General features: G+C 40.4%; 1 protein-coding gene across 1 annotated transcript in view; it reads left to right on the forward strand.

Moving 5' to 3' along the window:
- Window positions 1-9,642: 9,642 nt before the first annotated feature.
- The window catches only part of LOC116401441 (low-density lipoprotein receptor-related protein 5-like), a 24,273-nt gene continuing 15,324 nt past the window's right edge, over window positions 9,643-18,591 (forward strand). Inside the window, exon 1 of the mRNA XM_031879828.1 lies at window positions 9,643-9,906. Coding sequence (XP_031735688.1) covers window positions 9,822-9,906 — 85 coding nt within the window. The 5' untranslated portion in view covers window positions 9,643-9,821. The remainder of the gene's footprint in view (window positions 9,907-18,591) is intronic.

Genomic DNA, 18,591 nt, shown 5'->3' on the forward strand with positions numbered 1-18,591 from the left:
CGTCAGTGTCAGTATCAACATGCAGAGAACACAATGAAGCAATAGACTGAACTCCTGAGGCTTCCTCCTTGTATTCTGGGCCCCACTCTGCTGATTGGCCAGTTTTCAATCTGTGGAGCCCATGGAGCAGCATGACTGGCCTGCACAGGTGGAAACCGATCCCCTGATTGGCCCCTGAAGAGGAAACAAGGGAGGGAGAGAGAAGGAAAGGCGTGTCTTATCTGTGATAATAAGCGTCAACTGAAATAGCAATTAAATGCATTGATATATTATTATTATTAATAATAATAATAATAATAATAATAATCATAATAGAAGATATAACAATGTGCTACTAACACGGACCACTTTTCTGCCTGATGAGTATATTTAGTTGGTAATGATTTCATACTTTCAATTTATTAATGCAGCATCTTTTACTTCTAATATGTATTGTCACAGTGTATTTTAAGTATGCAACACATAAATGTAGGAGATGCAGCAGAAAAATAAGTGAATTTTAAAAAAGTGGATGTCGGTGAGCGAGCTCAGAAGAACAACAAAAACACATAATAATACAAATAATACATGAAATGAAAAGAATGATCCCTTTCTGAAGTTTTTGAATTGAAATCTAGCAGTGATTTCAAAAGTCCCAGTCATTGGGACCCATCAGCATACACTATAAACTATAAAGTACATATCTTAAAACAAAAACAAAACTGCCAAATTCTGACTTTGGGGTCATTGAGGGCCTGCACTCGCTCATGTCTGTAGCCTGTCTGACCTCTGTGATGAGGAAAAGCAGGGCTGATTTGAGACCAGCTGACAGATGACACATTGAAGCATTGCTCAGAAAGGCTATCCTATAACTAAAAAAACCACAAGCCACGTCGAAGTTCTCATTAGTAGGTCCGCTCCAAACTTGACCAGCCCAGATGGTTCAGCGCTGATTGATTATTGTTTCTAAGTTTAGATTAAGAAAACAACATGCATCTCTGCCAGCACCATGTGAGAGTGGCCCAGTACCAGATATGCATGTTTGTTTCCTTTTATCCCCATTCCAATCATAGCTGTAATCCCACCAAGCTGCTGACAAGGAACACAAGGGGGACAACGCAGGATCAATGAGTTAGGTTCTGCTGGGACAGAGGCTGCATCATTCATGCAGGCAACCTCCAGTTCTGAAGAGTGAAGCCGATGCGGAAGTGTCTTTAAACCTGCATTCTCTCTACTGTCCACCAGGGGGCGACTCCTCTGGTTGTGTAGAAGTCTATGAGAAAATGACTCTACTTCTCTCTTGATTTTTTACCTCAGTAAACATTGTAAACATGAGTTTCAATCTCTAGTTTCAAGTCTTCAATACATCATGATGTTCATTTTGTAAATAATGGTCCATTTAGAGTCAAACAGACCATAAAGCAGGGGATGCTTTAGGGCGGGGTTTACTGTGATTGACGGGTCGCTGCCGCTACCAGAGACTATACAGCGTCTCTATGCCACTCCTCCACATTCTAAATATGATCACTTCCGTTCATCGGTTGCAAAAAACACATGCGCGATAAAGTCTGGTCAGCACTTTTTATTTAGTTCGTAGCCAGCAGGTGGAGCAGGAGTCCCGGCTGTTATAAAGTTAAGCCTTAAAACTAATAGCTTTGTGTCTTTGACGGTCTAGTTGTGAAGTTGAAGGAATGGATTTCTCTGGTTAAGTCCCACAAGTCATATTCATGAGCAGGCAATGATTCAGCCCTGTTTTCAAGTTTGTGTCTGTCTGTCTGTTTTTGGTTTACCACTGTAGAAATATGCCTCAAATCTCACCTTTTTTTTTTCTTCTCAAACTTAGAGGGAGATGAAACCTGCATAAACAAACACACACAGAGGGAGAGCAGACATTATTACTCCTCTATATCTTTACAAATCTCTGCTACTGGTGAAACAAACACACACAGACATAAACATATCAGGACCAGAACAATGGAAAGCACTTCCTGCACTCTGAGTTCTGCCTACACACAGAAAAGAGTCTCCAATGCTGTACATTCAAGTCTTGACACTGAAATATACTCGATGTCATGTTGCCGTATGTGTACTGAAGGCAGCCATGTTACTCGAGCCTCCCACACGTGAAACGGTTCTGTTTCACAAAGAGCTCTCCTCACTGCGGCCTCAGACAGCGGGGAGCCTCACCTGTTCCTCGTTACCCACGGAGAAAGAGAAAGGTATTTGTTACACTCGGCCATATAACTCGTAAGCCTCCGTCTTTATAGAGCGAAAAGCGCGGCCCATGGAGAGATCGTTTTAATATGTGTGGAGAGCAGTGCGTGGATCAAAGCGAGGCCGGCGGCTGTGGGTTTGCAGGTGACTGGGGAAAGAAAATATGTTTCATTACAGCATTCCAGCAGCCGGGCTGGGAGCCTAGAAACAGAATGAATAGAAGGGATGTGACAGGGCCTGATAAGTATAACTGGAACATCGCTAAAATGAATCGTTCCCCTGAAGGGAAAGTAGCAGCTGTCCAACATAAATAGAGCATCAATTCAAGAACATTAGTTAGAACATGAATTTCAATCGGCTAAATATTAAATACACACCCCTCCCCCCTGGACCGCTTGTTCGTCTCTCACAAGGCAGACACATATAGAGGTCCAAGGTTAGTTTAAGCGTTGTACAACCCCGGGTTACACAATGAAATGCAGTCCCTTTATGCTACATAGGAAAACTAAAAAAACGATTTTTATGACTTTACTGACGTTGAGCATTAGGTTGATCTCTGAGCACCGAGATTATTGATTTCCTCTCTGAATATTGGGGTCTCCGGTGTTCAACGATGGAGAGATCAAATCTACGGGCAAATCAAAAAACTCCAGTTAGGCTATAGCCTGCCAACACATTGTCAATCCCAACTCGCCAAATACCTCCAATGGTCAGTGGCCTTAAACTGTAAACTGTGATGGATAGGTCCCGCTCTACAGTTAGCACCGAACGGGTCAAGGACGGCGTTTACGTTTGCACTCGTTACGTGCATATTGTCTTTTTAAAACAAACTTCTGTCTTCACAGGAAGTTACACTTAGGTATCAAAACCACTTAGTTAGGTTTAGGAAAAGTGTGGTCGATGCCAACTTGACCAGCTAACAACTCACGTGAGCACCGAACATTAATGTGACTAACGACTCACATGACAAAATGTCGACATTTACGTTTCATTTTAGGCACAAACAGCGGCCTCTTAAACAGAAGTCCTGTGATTCCTTCATACTTACAATAATTGCTTTCCAAAAGAAACAAAGAAAGTGACTGCTACCCCCAAACCCCTATCCCTAAAAAAACAACCACATATAATATGTTATACTTAACAGATGAATAAAGAGAAAGAAGAAGAAAAGGGGTGGCCCTGACACTTTGGCCCCTGAGCCTGTGCCTGGTAGGCCCTTAATCCATCCATTCTTTAATGTATCAATAATCAATAATACTCTGATATTTTCATGATGTGTACTTAGCTGATAATACTACTGAAGTAAAGTATAAAAGGTAGGACTTAATAATATTTTTCCACGGTGGTATTAAGCATCGGAATGCTCCCGACAATGAAACGTCCTAGAATGGCCTCTACAGCCACATCTACTGCCATCACTGCTGCCAAAACTGTTCTACCTGGTCTGTGCTGCATATTCTACGGTGTGGAATGACTGCCTGCCTGTCTCACATGTAGACAGAGAGGCAGAGGAGGAGAACATGTGCTTTGAGTTTACAGAGCCTTTGGAGTGGAGGCCAGTTGGAACAGAGGAACAAGGCATCCAGAAAGGAGAGGAGAAATGCCAGGGTTGGCTTGGCTTCAGGTGAGTGTGAAGAGCTCTGGGACGTTTCATCTTGGTTTCCATCAGTGTGTGAACAATGGTGTGTGTGTGTGTGCTGTTACGATGCCATAAAGTCTCTCCAACGGCCTTATCGCTGTGGAGTCCAGTGTAGAACATTGACCAGATGATCCTTCCTCATTATTCAGGATCTTCTGCTGTTGTATTGTGTATTCTTGGAAGATGTTATGGAAGATCTATTGTCATGTACTGCAGTGAAGCTCAGTGTCCATTCTTTATGCTACCAAGACTCATTTAAAGCTGTTTACTGACACGCACACACTGCCTGAACACGTTTTGAATATACACTAAATTATGTGGACACCAGAACACGAATGTGCTGCTAAAAACAGCCTCCACTCTTCTGGTTTCAGGCATTCCACCATGATGTTGAAAATGGCTGCAGGGATCTACTCTCATTCAGACACAAGAGCATTAGTGAGATCCAACTGGTCTGGCTCAAGGTCCGGTTCACCCCAAAGATGAAAGGTCTGAGCTCTGTCCAGGTCAGTTAAGTTCTTCCACAGCAGACTGGGAAAACCATTTCTGTATGGAGCTGGTTTTGTGGGCGGAGGCATTGTCAGTTTGAAACAGGAGAGGGACAAAAAACTGTCGACACAAAATTGGAAGGACACTTTATCTGAGACATAATTGTACACCGGAGCAGTAAGAGCTGCTTTCAATTCAAGTTACATTGTTTATACTGCATTTCAATTTTCAAAATTAAATTCAAATTTTGATAATCTCCACTGTAGAGCTGGGTACAACTTTAAAAATGAAATGTCAAAGTGACTTTTCATTTTCATTTTAATATGGTCATGGAACACCCATATGTGAAAATGAATATACTGGGCGTCTGAAATGTCATGTTCATTTTAAAGGAGTGTATTTAGTAGTATTTAGTAGTGGTGAGGTTGCAGATTGCAACAAACTGAATACCTCTGCGCTCCAAGTGTGTCAGAGAACTATGGTGGCCTTCAGGTAACATAAAAACTTGAAAGGTTCTCAGGAGCCATGTTATTGGTTTGTCCGTTCTGGGCTACTGTAGAAACATGGTGGGGGAACATGGCGGACTCAGTGAAGAGGACCTGCTCAGTATGTAGGTATGAAGGGCTCATTCTAAGCTAATGAAAACGCAAAGATTCTTAGTTTTTGGTGACTATACACTCATGAAAACATATACATTGTATTCCATTTCTGCTAATAAATCCCCCTAAATCCTATACACTGTCCCTTTTAAATTTAACACATACGTTGAAAAATATAATGCAATTGTGGAATTACATTATTATTATAATTTGAATCAAGTTTCCTTCCATAGCATCAGATAGGGCATGACATGACACAAAGCCCTTTGTGTCATGCCATCCTTTAAAATTAACCCCTCAGCCTCAAGGGCACTTCCAGACATGAAATCGATATTTGTCTTCTCTTAACTCTCAGGGAGAAAGTGAATGAGAGTAGTTTCCAAACTATTCCTTTAATTGGACATAAAAGGCAAAGCCACAACCAAAAAGAAACAGCTTGTAGCTACTGAAGCATGATATTGTTTTTTATGGTTCTGTTTTACGCTCCCACAGCACTTGGTTGAAGTTCGGAAATGATCATGGTCTTATAAATATGGTTAAATATTGATTTTGTATTCAATAATCATTCTCTTTTCTTGTTATAAATACCAAAGTGTTGTGCTCTGCTGGCCCACCATTCTCCAACTACCTTTGCAAGACTTCTGTGTGGTTAAAAACAAAACATGGTTATCATTGCTTCTGAACAGAATCCAGCAAAACTAGAAGACCCAAAACAACAAGGCCACAGATTGGCAAAAGTACAGCACATAGCCTTTCAGGGGAGTTTTATTTGGTCACAATAAAGGAATACAAACATGAACACTAAACAAAGCTGATTTAGGATTCACTTAAACCTTAAACAAAAACAGTTTGAGCTGGTTGCTGTGTGATGCCAGTTAAAACTCAACACGTAGAAGACAAGAGAACCCTCCAACATCTACAGGTGGTTCAAATAAACGGCTGGATAATCAAAGCCTTGATCTTTCCTCTGGCATTATCTAACAGATTGAGATTGCACTGTGTTTGGCGGTGTATGCTCTAACATCTGAATTTACTGCAATAAATGTGTCCAAAACAGTGAAATGCCACGCATCATGTGCAGGCTGTTTCCACTGAGTAGCAACAATTGTTGCGCTGAAGCTGCAACCTGCTGGTAGGCTACAGGAAGCTCTGGTGTCAGACCTTTTATCCCTGACTAAACCTTTGTTAAAGCTGTTAAGGCTGTAGGAATAACATGTCAGTGACTACTGTACAACACTTCTGTGAGGTGCAACGGTCAGTGCGGCAGTGTTTATAGGGCAGGCTAGGTTTCACTAAAGGACACCAGCTACTGTACTATGGAAGCCCATTCCTGCCATTGTGATAAAACTATGCTGTAAGAACTTATAATGAGAAACTATCTCAAAATAGTAAGTTAGAATCTAATCTAACTCAGATTTGTGGAAATGGGCTTCCATTGAACCAAAGCTACAGAAGCAAGTGTGTAGAAGCCCATTTCTGAAAATGTGATTGACATTTTGAGACACTAAGACATTATTTTGAGATACTAACTCATACTTTTAAGATACTAAGTCATTGTTTTGAGATACTAAGTCCCAGTGGTGGGCCGTCAGGGCCTGCAAGGTCTTCTCTGCTGGCCTAGACAGAATCACAAAGTTATAGCTATTTTATAATTTAATAATTTTTCTTAAATACACTACATGTATTGTCATTTTTTTCCCATTATCTTATTTTCTCATTGCACAGCTACTGTCTTCCTCAGTTGCTCTGCTTCCAGTGCAGCTTGTTTTAAGTAGAGCTTTTATCCAATCAGATTTCACCTCTGTGTCTCTAGGTGAGAACAGAGGCCCGAGGCCTGCAGACTCACAAGTGAATCCCTTTGCAGTTTAAGTGAATGGGGACGATATTGTTGATTGTCACAGTCTTCAACCAATCAGATCTTTAGTTTGACATGTTGGGCGTATTCTTTGACGTGCCAGAGCCTTCTAGCTGGCCTAGCCATATGTGATTGGTCAGTGGGCTAGTGTGACATGTTGGGCGGTGACAATACCAATATCTGCTGCCTCTGTGGAGCAGACATTTTCAGCCCTCAAACGCATTAAAACGTATTCAAGAAATACAACTGGGGAGGCTAGACTGTCTTCACTGGCGTCCATGAATCGAGAAGGACTTCTTACTGGAACTAAAATGCACGGATGTACTGAACAACCATGAGATTAAACTCTTTATTAACAAAGAAAGGAGGATGCACTTTGTCTTTAAATAGTGAACAGCAGCTCTGGTAAGTGAACTGCTTTTGTTTTTACATCTGCAGTAGCTTTAATATGCTTGTTTACATATTATTATTTGTACAACTTGTTTTTATGAAGTTAGATTATTGTTTGGTTTTATATGTGATAGGAACCATTGTTACGTCCAATGTTGCTCTGGGGACACATTTAGTCGGTGCCAGTGTTGCCAACTTGGCGACTTGCTCACTAAATCTGGCGACTTTCTAAACCCTCATGGCGACTTTTTTTGTCAAAAGCTACTAGTGACAAATCTAGCGACTTGTTCTGGTGTTATTGGAGACTTTTGTGGTGTTTTGACTCTGACGTTAAAGCACGTACGTTCTGCACTGTCGTGAACGAGCAGCGGGTGCTGCCGTGAGTCGCACCAAAGCACTCACAGGCGTTTCCTCTTACAGCAGCCTCGCACAGCAGTCCCATCTGCAGTCAGAGCAGAGAGGAGACGCACTCCGCGTATTCATGTATCTGCACTCTGCAGTTAGTGTGTTTATAGGTGTTGAGCTTCATTTTTACATGAAACAAATAACCATAGCTGTGGCATCATAATGAGGTGTTTCAGCTGCAGGACAGCAGTGAAGGCCCAGGTATAAAATGCAAGGCCCGCCACTGCTAAGTCCTTATTTCAAGATAATAAGACATTATTTTGAGATATTAAGTCATTATTTTAAGATACCAAGTTAATGAATTGATCAAATAATGACGTACTATCTCAAAATAATGTCTAAATATCCCAAAATAATGACTAAGTATCCCAAATTAATTCGTTTGTATCTCAAAATAATGACTTAGTATCTCAAATAATGACGTAGTATCTGCTTTCATCATCCATTAAACCAGAGCAACAGAAGCAAGAGTATAGAAGCCCATTTGTGATCATTATTTTGAGATTCTAAGTCATTGTTTTGATTAAGCCATCTAAATGCCTCTGGTGTTCCCAGCGTATTCAGTTTTGAATCTGACTTTAGTTAATATATTGGAGAAGATGCTGAATATTTTGCTCCAAAGGCTTTCTATCCTTGGGCAGAGAGCCAAACTGTTTTTGTTAAAGTGGCTTCTTGGATCTGACATATGTCGCAGAGAGAGGGAAACACTAAGCAATTGTTTTATTTATTTTTGATTTTGAATAATCCGTGCAGCACTTTAAATTGCATTCGGCACTGATATATTATAACAATATGCAAACTGTAAGCTAGTCTTGTTATAACTATAAAGGATTACCTCAAGGGTTTCCCTTTCACTCCGTATTCTCCTTTTTTTCATTTGCAATCGTTATGACGACCTACTTATCATGTAAATCAAATGATTGCGGACTGTGTATGAACATTTTTTCTTTTTCTTTTCTTTGATGTTTTGAAACACGTCCATACCAAGAGGGAGGGCAGGCAGTTAAATATGCACTTTTACTTTTGTTACCTATGCAGTGAAGTGCAACTTACCTTCTAGTCTGGTTAGTTACGTGTATACTAGATGTTTTCATTGTTTAGCTTTGTGGAAGGACGTTATTTAGCTGTATATTTAAAATATAGTTTTTATTCAAATTCTTTTGTTAAATTAAAGTTATGACGGGCACAATTATCAATTTCATCATAAGGAGTTGTTTGATAGATTGTTTTTGTTTTGTATTTTTTTGGTTGAAGAGCCTCTGATTCTTTTGTGTCCCAAATTTACACAATAGCTGAACTGGTTATTTCCTTTGTTTCATGCTAAATTGTGTAAAAGCTTTTTTTGTCAAGGGGGGGCTAACCTATTACTTGAAATCTTATTTCAGAATAACATGGACAAGGAATACATTTCTGTTTTAAGGGGAGACACTAGAGGCAAAACCATTGCTTTTTATGCACTGGTCATTTTTAAGATTTTGGATTATTTTGCTTCCATAACATGTCTTCTTTCAGACTAGTGAGAAAACATCCAAAATACACATTTAGTGTCTATTATCTGTAGATTTCTGCTAAACTTACCAAGAGTTACCATATAATGCCTCATTTGCATATTCAAACATAACATTCCAGATAACTTGGTATTCAAAAATAATAAAAAATTGCCTCAATAAAAGTAATCAACTCTCAACGTTGTTATGATAAATTTGATATTCAATATTCCTTCTGTTAAAAACCTTTGACTCTAATATGTTAACATGAAACAAGATTGTTAAACCCTGGCTTTATCCAATGTTCAGATTTATCTTCTGGAAATGTAACATATATAATAAGATAATCTATGGTTTGCATATTTTTGCGTACATACATTTTCCCCAAAAATATTATACAACAAATTATAAAGTAAATACGTTTCACAAAGTTATAACAATAACACAAAAGTCAAATTAGTGAATACAAATAAATAAATCTTGCTGCCTCGTGTCGGATGACGTCACACCACGTCCGCCTGCCCTTTCTATCCGTGCGCGAGCTCGACAGTCCAAAGTATAAAGCAAGTAGCGCGAGCCCCTAAAGAGAGAAAAAAGTGTTGTCGATAGAGAGGGGCGCACAGAGGAGCGCACACTAACGCGTGCAGACACATATTTAGTGGGTCAACGGAATACTGGCCCGTGCGTGCACATGTACACGCAGAAAAGCGGACGTCTTTACAACTTAATTACGGAGTAAATCACCCAACAATGGATCGGGAGTTATGGATTTAACGGGTAGAGGACTTGAAATGGGCGGTCGGCTGGTGGTGTTGCTGCTGTGGAGTTGCCTGCTGTCGGCGGTTGACGGTACGTTGACTTTTTTTGTTCACAACATGGATCCGCAAGGAACAAGGACCGCGGAGCCACCGGGAGAAAGGCGCGTTAAGAACACCGTCGTTAACACGCTGTTGTATCCGTGCGCCTCGTTCCCCACTAACGCTCCCGCATTGAGTTGAGCCACAGCGCTAGCTGTGATTCCTTGTTCTGAAAGTTGAGGTTTTTTGTGTGTCCCAAGGGTACAACAACACAGTAGTTGCAATGAAAAGTCTCGAAACTTTTGCATAGGTGCGCGCGACACACTGGAGGAGAAAGCCCAGTGTAGCCAAACAGCCTCTCGCGCTTTGTCAGAACCGGTGCGGTTGACGAGTTTAAATGTGTCGGAGCATAAATGAAGTTTGAAGCCGAGCCTGGGCTATTTTTCTCGGGCCTCGGCAGCGCGAGCCATTCCTGCTCGGTGTCGGGTGTCACGCAGACTTTCTGCTTTGATAGTGAAAAAAGAAAGCTGGAATGTCTTATTTTTGCGGGAAGAAAACGCTGCCGGACACGCTAAAAAATGTTTTTCCCACTCCGGGTCAAGGTCTTTTATAAGTCGTACTTTCTCCAGCGGCTAATTTGCGGTTTTTATTATTTTATCTTTAAGTGCCCAGTTAGAGGCGGAGCTTACCTTCCTCTCATATGGATGCAAGGCATTAGCTAGCTCGTGTTTGTCTGCTTGCATCTTAAAACTAAAGCTTGATATTTCATGCTCTGATATATATATATATATATATATATAAAGTATAACCTACACAGACCTATAAACTGTAGTCCAGTAAAAGATGCATATTAACCTCAAGTCCAGATCTGGTGATGATAATCTAATTATTTTCACTAAAGACATGATATCTGTGCTTTTCCTTTTAAAGCTATGCCTTCATAGAACTGTCAGCATCCGCTCGGAACTAGTTCTCATAATGGTGCACATCGTTAGTTACAGAGAACAGGATGCGTTACAGTGAGTTTACCCTCAGTGAGTGAATATTATGCTCTCACGTTTGATTCTTGCCTTTAAATGTCACGTTTACCTCCCCTAGACACATTTATAAGCCTGCCTCCTGATTATAACCCTCTCTAAACCAGGTAAACACGGTTGGTAAAGAGTCCCAAAGGGTGCAATTCTCTGGAGATTAAATGGTTTATTTCGAAATGTTTAAATGGTAGAAATGACGATAAATAAGATATCCAAACAAAATATACACCCAAATTTAGGTTTGATGTTGTTAAAGATGGTGTGAGTTTTGTCTTGTGCTGTAAATTAAGTATTTAAAAAACAAAGGAAATGTATCCACTGGGTCTGTGGGTATTGGAGCGAGGTGCTACTTAAAAAAATGTTGAATATTATTATATCAATGTACTGCCCTTAGTATTCTTTTAGTATTTTTTTAGGGGCAAAAGACTTATGATGGAAAACTGCATCGTGTCAAAAGTTGGCACTGAATGTGTGGTCGGTCGGCTGAGTCCTCCTTTACCCGTTCTTTATTCCGATATTTCTTTGTGGTTTTGTTCATTTCATGCAGTTTATAAATTAAAATTATCGTTTGATTTGTAAGGCTGTGTGCATTCAGATCATTTTGTATAATCTCTTAAAGTGACGACAGCCCTATATTCCCGAATAGTCCACTGAAAAAATGCATTTATTACAGAACAGTAATTCTGCTCAACAACGCATCATAACCAACACGGAACATATCATAAGTGCAAAAAAACGACTACGGACCTACAACAGCATCATAACCAACACGTAACATATCATAAGTGCAAAAAAACAATCGTTGACTCAAGTATGTTTTGCCTCACTTTTACTTTTACTCCAGTCAAACCATGTCACTAAACATTCTAACTCTATCAGGGTCAAGAGTCAACACCAAAAGAACTGATTTACAAAAGCATCATGATAACCAATGGAAGCAACTACTTACAATAGCAGGAGTGAACTTTGTACCACCTCCTACCTCTATTCAGAACGTTACGACACAGAGGACCTTCAGTCAGATCACTTTTATTTCTGTAGCCCAATATCACTCATCACAAATGTGCCTTAGGGGCGTTACTATCTGTACATAAAAAGACACCGTCCGACCTTTGACCCTAACCTACCTTGTAACTAGCCTACTTTTTGTAGGCTAAGCAGGAAGTTAGCATCACACTGCTTCCCTCAACAAAAAGCGAATGGGATTCTTCCATTAGATTTTTGTAGAAAATGCGCTTTGTGGTGAACAAACGTTGATGATACTTACACGTTTTGTTCAGCGAGATCGTCTTCACGATGATCACCAATGTTTATGACTTTTGAAGCATGAATGCTATCGGCAAAAGTAAAACGCTAACGTTAGGCTATAAAAAATACCAACAATACGGTCACATGAAGTCACGTCGGCACCACTAAGCGAAAGGCGTGTTCACCATGGTGACGTTTTGTAGTCTCATTTAGCCACTCGTTAGCAACTTAAACAAAATATAAAAGCGTCACAATTTTACAAAAAACTAATTACGAGTGGTGTATTTACTGAATAATTGTATGTTTTAGAACAAAAAAACATTTGAGTATGGTGATATTATGTTTTGTGATAGTGTATTGATTCGATTTTGAAATCAAATTTTTTTGGGGAAAAAATAACTTAATTGACTGTATGTATTTTTGACTGATGTAGAATGTTATTTCCTTTTCTCAGGTTGCACACAGAGTAGGGCTAAGACGTCGGATGGACTGTGATAAATGCAAATGCAAATCACACTGTTCTTTTTCTTCTTCTTTTAACTCAGATTATGCACAGTTTTCCTAAAATTAGATTTAACAAAATAAAAATTGCATTGCTTACAGTATCGCAATGAATTGAATCATAGCCCCTGTGTCAGGATACGTATTGTATCACCACATTATTGCCAATACACATACAGAATAACAAAAAAGTCAAACTACAGTATTCATCAGCGGGACAAAACCATAGATATATTGTAAACATAATATGACAAATGGATCCGGGAGAACAGCTCCCACGTTCCTCATATCGCCATGACAACAGGATGGCACATAAGTATCATGACTATGTTTATTGACAGTGAAAAACACCGCGAGTCTGTCTGACTCAAACCGTGAGTGTGCAGAAAACTCTCGCTCTCGTTTAGTCCTGAACAAATAAGAATGATGTCCCACGTTTGGCACTGAGGTGACCACATGTATGCACGCTTCACACCCATTGGTCAGAAACACCACAGAGGTGTCAAAACCACTGCAGGGCAAACATCACAGCTGTGTGTGTGTGTGTGTGGGCTGTCGGATCACTCAGTAAATGGTGTGTTTTTTCATAAATGATGTGAAGTCTACACCACAGCGTCTGATCTTTAAAATGCTGCTTTCTTGTGAGAACTACAAACTTGGGTCTCCATGTTAGTAGAGACCTCCGTCCACAGTGACACCTTTCTCTGTTTCTGTTGTATGAAATATGCTGGTGATAATAAATACAGGACATTGTCCTTCCCAAACTGCTGCCCAGCGCTAAAGAAGTGTTTTACTTGAGTGCCTGAGTAATAATTCATATATTGATAAGTGGTTCCCGTGGTGCATTCAGAGTCCTGTACACGACAGTGTTGCTTCGCTCCAACATATTGTTGCCACAATACTGGAATTTTCTTACTTTGATTATAATACCTCGAAAAATATCGATTTTCGATACCACGCACCATTGAGGGCTTAAAATGTAGCTTTTTATTGAAAGATACATCATTCGTGGGTGTATCAACTCGCTGTCGGAGAAAATATTATTTCATATATTTATTTTTGACCACACTGCTCTGACACTCATAAAACTTGCATCAAATTGGTATTGGGCCTCAATACTTGGTGAGTAAAGCCTGTAGCTTTGAGTTATGAAGAGTAACATAGAATGTCAACTTGCTTTTTGAAGAAAGAAAGAAAGTCATTCCAAACTGGGACATGTCAAACTCGCTGTAGTTCGTGGGCCCAGTTTGATTTCAAGTAAAACCATTGCATAATAACCAATAAATGACATCAACTTTGAATGCTTCCCTCTCTTTGAGTGTCAATAGGTACACGTACATTCTGCAAACGTTCACAGTTAATGAACTCGGTTTTACAGAACAGTCGATGAGCAGCCAAGAGACGTCTCTCTGATCTCTCAAACCTGCCGACCATTCATTTATCTTCTCAACTTCTCGTATCATTCGCCTGTGGGCCTGTTGTGACCCACGGGCTGTATGTTTGACAGCCATGCCTTTCATATTATGTTATTATAGGCACTAACACTGATGCAGTGAGCAGCTTTGCATACTCTGAACTAAGGTATTGGGGGGGGGGAAAAGCATTGCTTTGGTATCATGAATTTGGGATGAAACTCAGGTATTTTACTGGCAAAACTATTGAAACATTATATTATTATTAAATCCCTAGTTTTGACTTTGATAGCAGCACAAAAAAAAATCTTGACTTCTCGTTTTCTTTGACGATCGTAACACAAGGTCCACTTACTAGCTTTTCTTCTCCCCCAGAGCTTTCAACCACCTCAGATGGTCTTTATCAGTGGATGGATAAACTTTCACCGTTTACTAACGTTTATCCCACACTCGCAGGATGTGTTCATCTTCTAGTCCAATTTAGAATCCAAGTTTGCCGGCGTGCATGTGGTCCGCCGGCCAGGACAGGATGGTGTGATGCACGGCAACGCGATGGGCAGCAAGAACTTCCGGCTTGTTCTGAAAGGTCTCCGCGATGCATTCACAATCCTCTGTGTCAGGCAGACCTCGCTGCACACACATCAGCTTCTACTAGTTTGACGAGCTGAGAGTCGTAACAGAAGACGTCGAGGAAAGACTCAGCAAAGTGTCTCTTGTGTTGAGCGCAGCCGCGTCATAAATCCTTTTTGTCTATTTGGTCGTGCATTACTCTGTCTTAAAAACTCTCAGACGTTGAAAAGTGGATTCCTTTTGCTGGTCCTGGTCCAACACCCATCTTATACTTTGAGTATACCTTCATTACTTCATTACCAATTGTAGCTGTGTTTCCACTTCTAATCCTGCGTAAAAAAACAAAAGCCAGTGTCCTGTTCTTCGGATGCTAATATCTCAATGTTCAAACAGCAATGCATTTATTTTTTCCAGCATTAAAAAGCATAGAAACCAACAGGTTCTTTCGGCGTAGGACTGCAGCTAACCATTATTTTCTTTACGTTTTAATCTTTAATAGTTTGTCAAATGTCAGAAATTGTGAAAAAGTCCTGCAAGTTATGATTGCTTAACTATGGTTTCATCTTACTGCATTTTACACAAAGAAAAAAAAGATTAAAATCATGAATTCTCCACAAGCTTGAAAAGATGACATTTTTTTGTCCATAGGTAAAATATTGAAATATTTGATTTAGTCCGTCTTACTTTCTCATCTTCTTTGACCAACATCCATCACCTCTGTCTGGTTCTGCTTCTGTCCTGTAGGGCTGGGTAATATTTTGTATCTATCAAAGAGTGAATACCGAAGTATCTGTAACAACACTTAAACAATTATTACTTTAATGTCTTACTCTCATTAAAGAAATGGCTGTTTTTCTCCCCAAAATTTATTTTATTTCACAAAAGAAGCCAAAGTTGTCATATGTTTTAACCGTCCATACACAAGCAGCTCAACTGACGTGTGAATGGGAAAATTAATCTTTTTTCGGGGTGGGGGCTGGTCTATTTGGGTGGGCCACTCGAAACACAAAAAACAAACTTTCTCTGCCAACCTGGGTATGTTTTTCTTTCCACTGCTGAGATCAACCAATAGGTGATTACCTCACTGCTCTCCATTAGCCCGCTCTATATGGACCATTGCATTCAGTGCATTCAGGAGAAGTGGGGAGAGAGGAGAGGGAATGTAGAGGAGAGGAGGAGAAGTGGGGAGGGAGGAGAGGGAATGTAGAGGAGAGGAGGAGAAGTGGGGAGAGAGAGAGAGGGGAGAGGGAATGTAGCGGAGAGGAGAAGTGGGGAGGGAGAGGAGAGGGAATGTAGAGGAGAGGAGAAGTGGGGAGGAGACAGGCGAGACAAAGAGAAGAGGAAAGGAGTAGAGAGGGAGGAATGGGGCAGAGGTGGAGGGAGAGAGGAAGTCTGTGGTAGTCTACCTTGATTTCTCCAGGGTCCCACGCACACACACACACACAGGTTGCATAACTGCGCTCGCTGCACACATTTTTCTCGACTGGGGAGGTGTTAAGAAAATCTCTTGCGACCCTACACACACACACACATACAGAGGTTGCTGTTAAGATGGGTTCTGATAAGATGTAAAGCGAGGGAGCCTGCAAGCTTTCTCCAAGTAGAACAAAGCAGGAGAGCTGAGTTGTGTGTGTGTGTGTGTGTGTCTGTGTGTGTGTGTGTGTATGTGCGTGTGCGTGCGCACACATCCAGAAAGGGGTGCAGCAGTGCATTGCCTGAGCTTTAGAAACTTCTTTTGGGACCCTTCTTTCTTTTCATGCTGCCACCTCAGTATGACCTCCTTCCCCCCCAAACACCCCATCACACACACACAAAAGCCCCCCCCCCCCCCATCGTACTTCAATTGCTAATCCCATTGACAAACTCAAATGTAGTCTTTTGGTCTTCTTTTGTGTTGTGTTGCACCCATGCGCGCGCACACACACACGTCCATCCATCCAAACAATTCCAGGTGCAGTGATGTCATTTGTCTTCCCACATGATGCAATTTCAAATTTAACAACATTTGTAGAATTTCATAGCTGTGATTTAAATAAATGTTTTTCACTTCTGTGTGTCAGTGTTGGATCGAATAATGTTCGCGTGAATGAATCATTACTGTGTAATAAGGAGTATTGAACCAGAATGTAGGAGAGTTAGCCAATTGTCTTTGTCTTTTGACATATTGCGATATGTTTTTGTTTTTTTTCAGCGATGAGTTGAAAAGTAATTATATATTAATTTGAATCTCTGATGGGAATTTAAAACTGCTTGCATGACATATTTGCTCACAAGCTGTATGTGAGCAAATGGTTTTCTGCTCGTGTTTTGCCTGATAGTGTTTTCATCGATACAGTTGGGTATTTAATATTGTACTGCCAGCTGCTGTCTTGACGTCAATGTGACAGCATTCAGACTAGACTTGTGCAGGGATGACCCGAGAAACTGGTACTTTGGTACCAAGTCGATGCCAGAACTGTGACAGTCTGGTCAGGGCTGGAGACGAGAGAACAAGTCTTTGGGTGATAAACTTGAATAAATGCAGTTGTTTGAAGGAGATGTTTTCACAGCAATATAACATTATAATGGAATTATGACCTGTTTGACTTCCTAACAAAACGTGTATGCAAACAGTAATAAAGGAGTGAAGGACATGGGATTTATTATTTTACTTTTTTCTTTACCATGGTACTGAATTAGTATTGAAAATAGTGGAATTTCTCTTGTTTTATTATCGACTTCTGAATATCTGCTTTCGTGACATCACTAGACTTGTGCCGGGTTGGAAGTGTGGTAGAAATGCTAACGTCAGGACTTGCAGATAGATAGATAGATAGATAGATGTATGTATACTTTATTCATCCCCAGGGGGAAATTTGTTGTGTTAAAGAAAACCTGTAAAATTGGCCTTGCATTTACGTCACGAGGTGCATGACTAAAAGGGGTCTAAAAAATCCTCCTTTTGTGTCTGTGTGCCAGACCCTTCAAATGTACGTTCTCCATGTGTGAATGTGAAGTTTAGATGCAGCAGTCTCGTCCTCTCCGTCACCAGGAAACCCCGGCTAGCCAGCACTAATCCTCCTGGAGCATCTCTGTTAGGCCAGAGGTGACCTTAAGAGCCCCCCAGTGTGCGGTCTGGACTCTCTCTCATATCTATTTAGATCTGTGTCACTCTGTTCTGTCTGTCTCGGTGATGGGCCTGTTGTTTAGTGTCGTACAGCTGCGGGCTTGGGCCGTCACTTTGTGCTATCGCGTTAGCTCAGTAGATGGAAGCTTACTTCTATGGTTCCTGTGTAAGCCAGATCACTACTTCCTGTTTGATGGGAACATTTTAAACAGTGATTTTTCAGATTAGTTTGACGCTTGTTGTCTCAATGAATATGTTTGGTCTACAAAACCGGAATCAGAAATTTCCATCACGATATCTTCGAGCACAAGGTGACGCCATTAAATGTCTCGTTTTTCCAACAGAATCCTAAAAATGTCAGAATCACAGCGCTGTCGATGCTCACAACAAGCAAGAAGACAACAAGTGTAGCCGGCAAAGCACCATAAACCAATTGTAATTATCTGTAAACTCATATCTCATATTCATGGACTACTTTATTGCTTTTATACAAGCCCTGTAAAGAAAGGAGTCGAGTATTACCTGTATTATAAAGAATCAAAGATTGAATATCCTGTAAACAATTTGATTTGGCTGAAAAATATTTGTAAGACCTCCTGTTTCTGAAGCATCTTAAAACAAATTGGTCTTCTTTGTAAAAACCCCTCCGACATACAGTTGTGTGAAAAAGTGTTTGCCCCCTTCCTGATTTCTTATTGTTTTGCATGTTTGTCACACTTAAATGTTTCAGATCATCAAACAAATTTAAATATTAGATTAAGATAACACAAGTAAACACAAAATGCAGTTTTTAAATGAAGGTTTTTATTATTAAGGGGAAAAAAAAATCCAAACCTACATGGCCCTGTGTGAAAAAGTGATTGCCC

The sequence above is a fragment of the Anarrhichthys ocellatus genome, unplaced genomic scaffold (genome assembly GCF_004355925.1).
Source record: "Anarrhichthys ocellatus isolate YVR2014 unplaced genomic scaffold, GSC_Weel_1.0 scaffold447, whole genome shotgun sequence".
NCBI lineage: Eukaryota > Metazoa > Chordata > Actinopteri > Perciformes > Anarhichadidae > Anarrhichthys > Anarrhichthys ocellatus.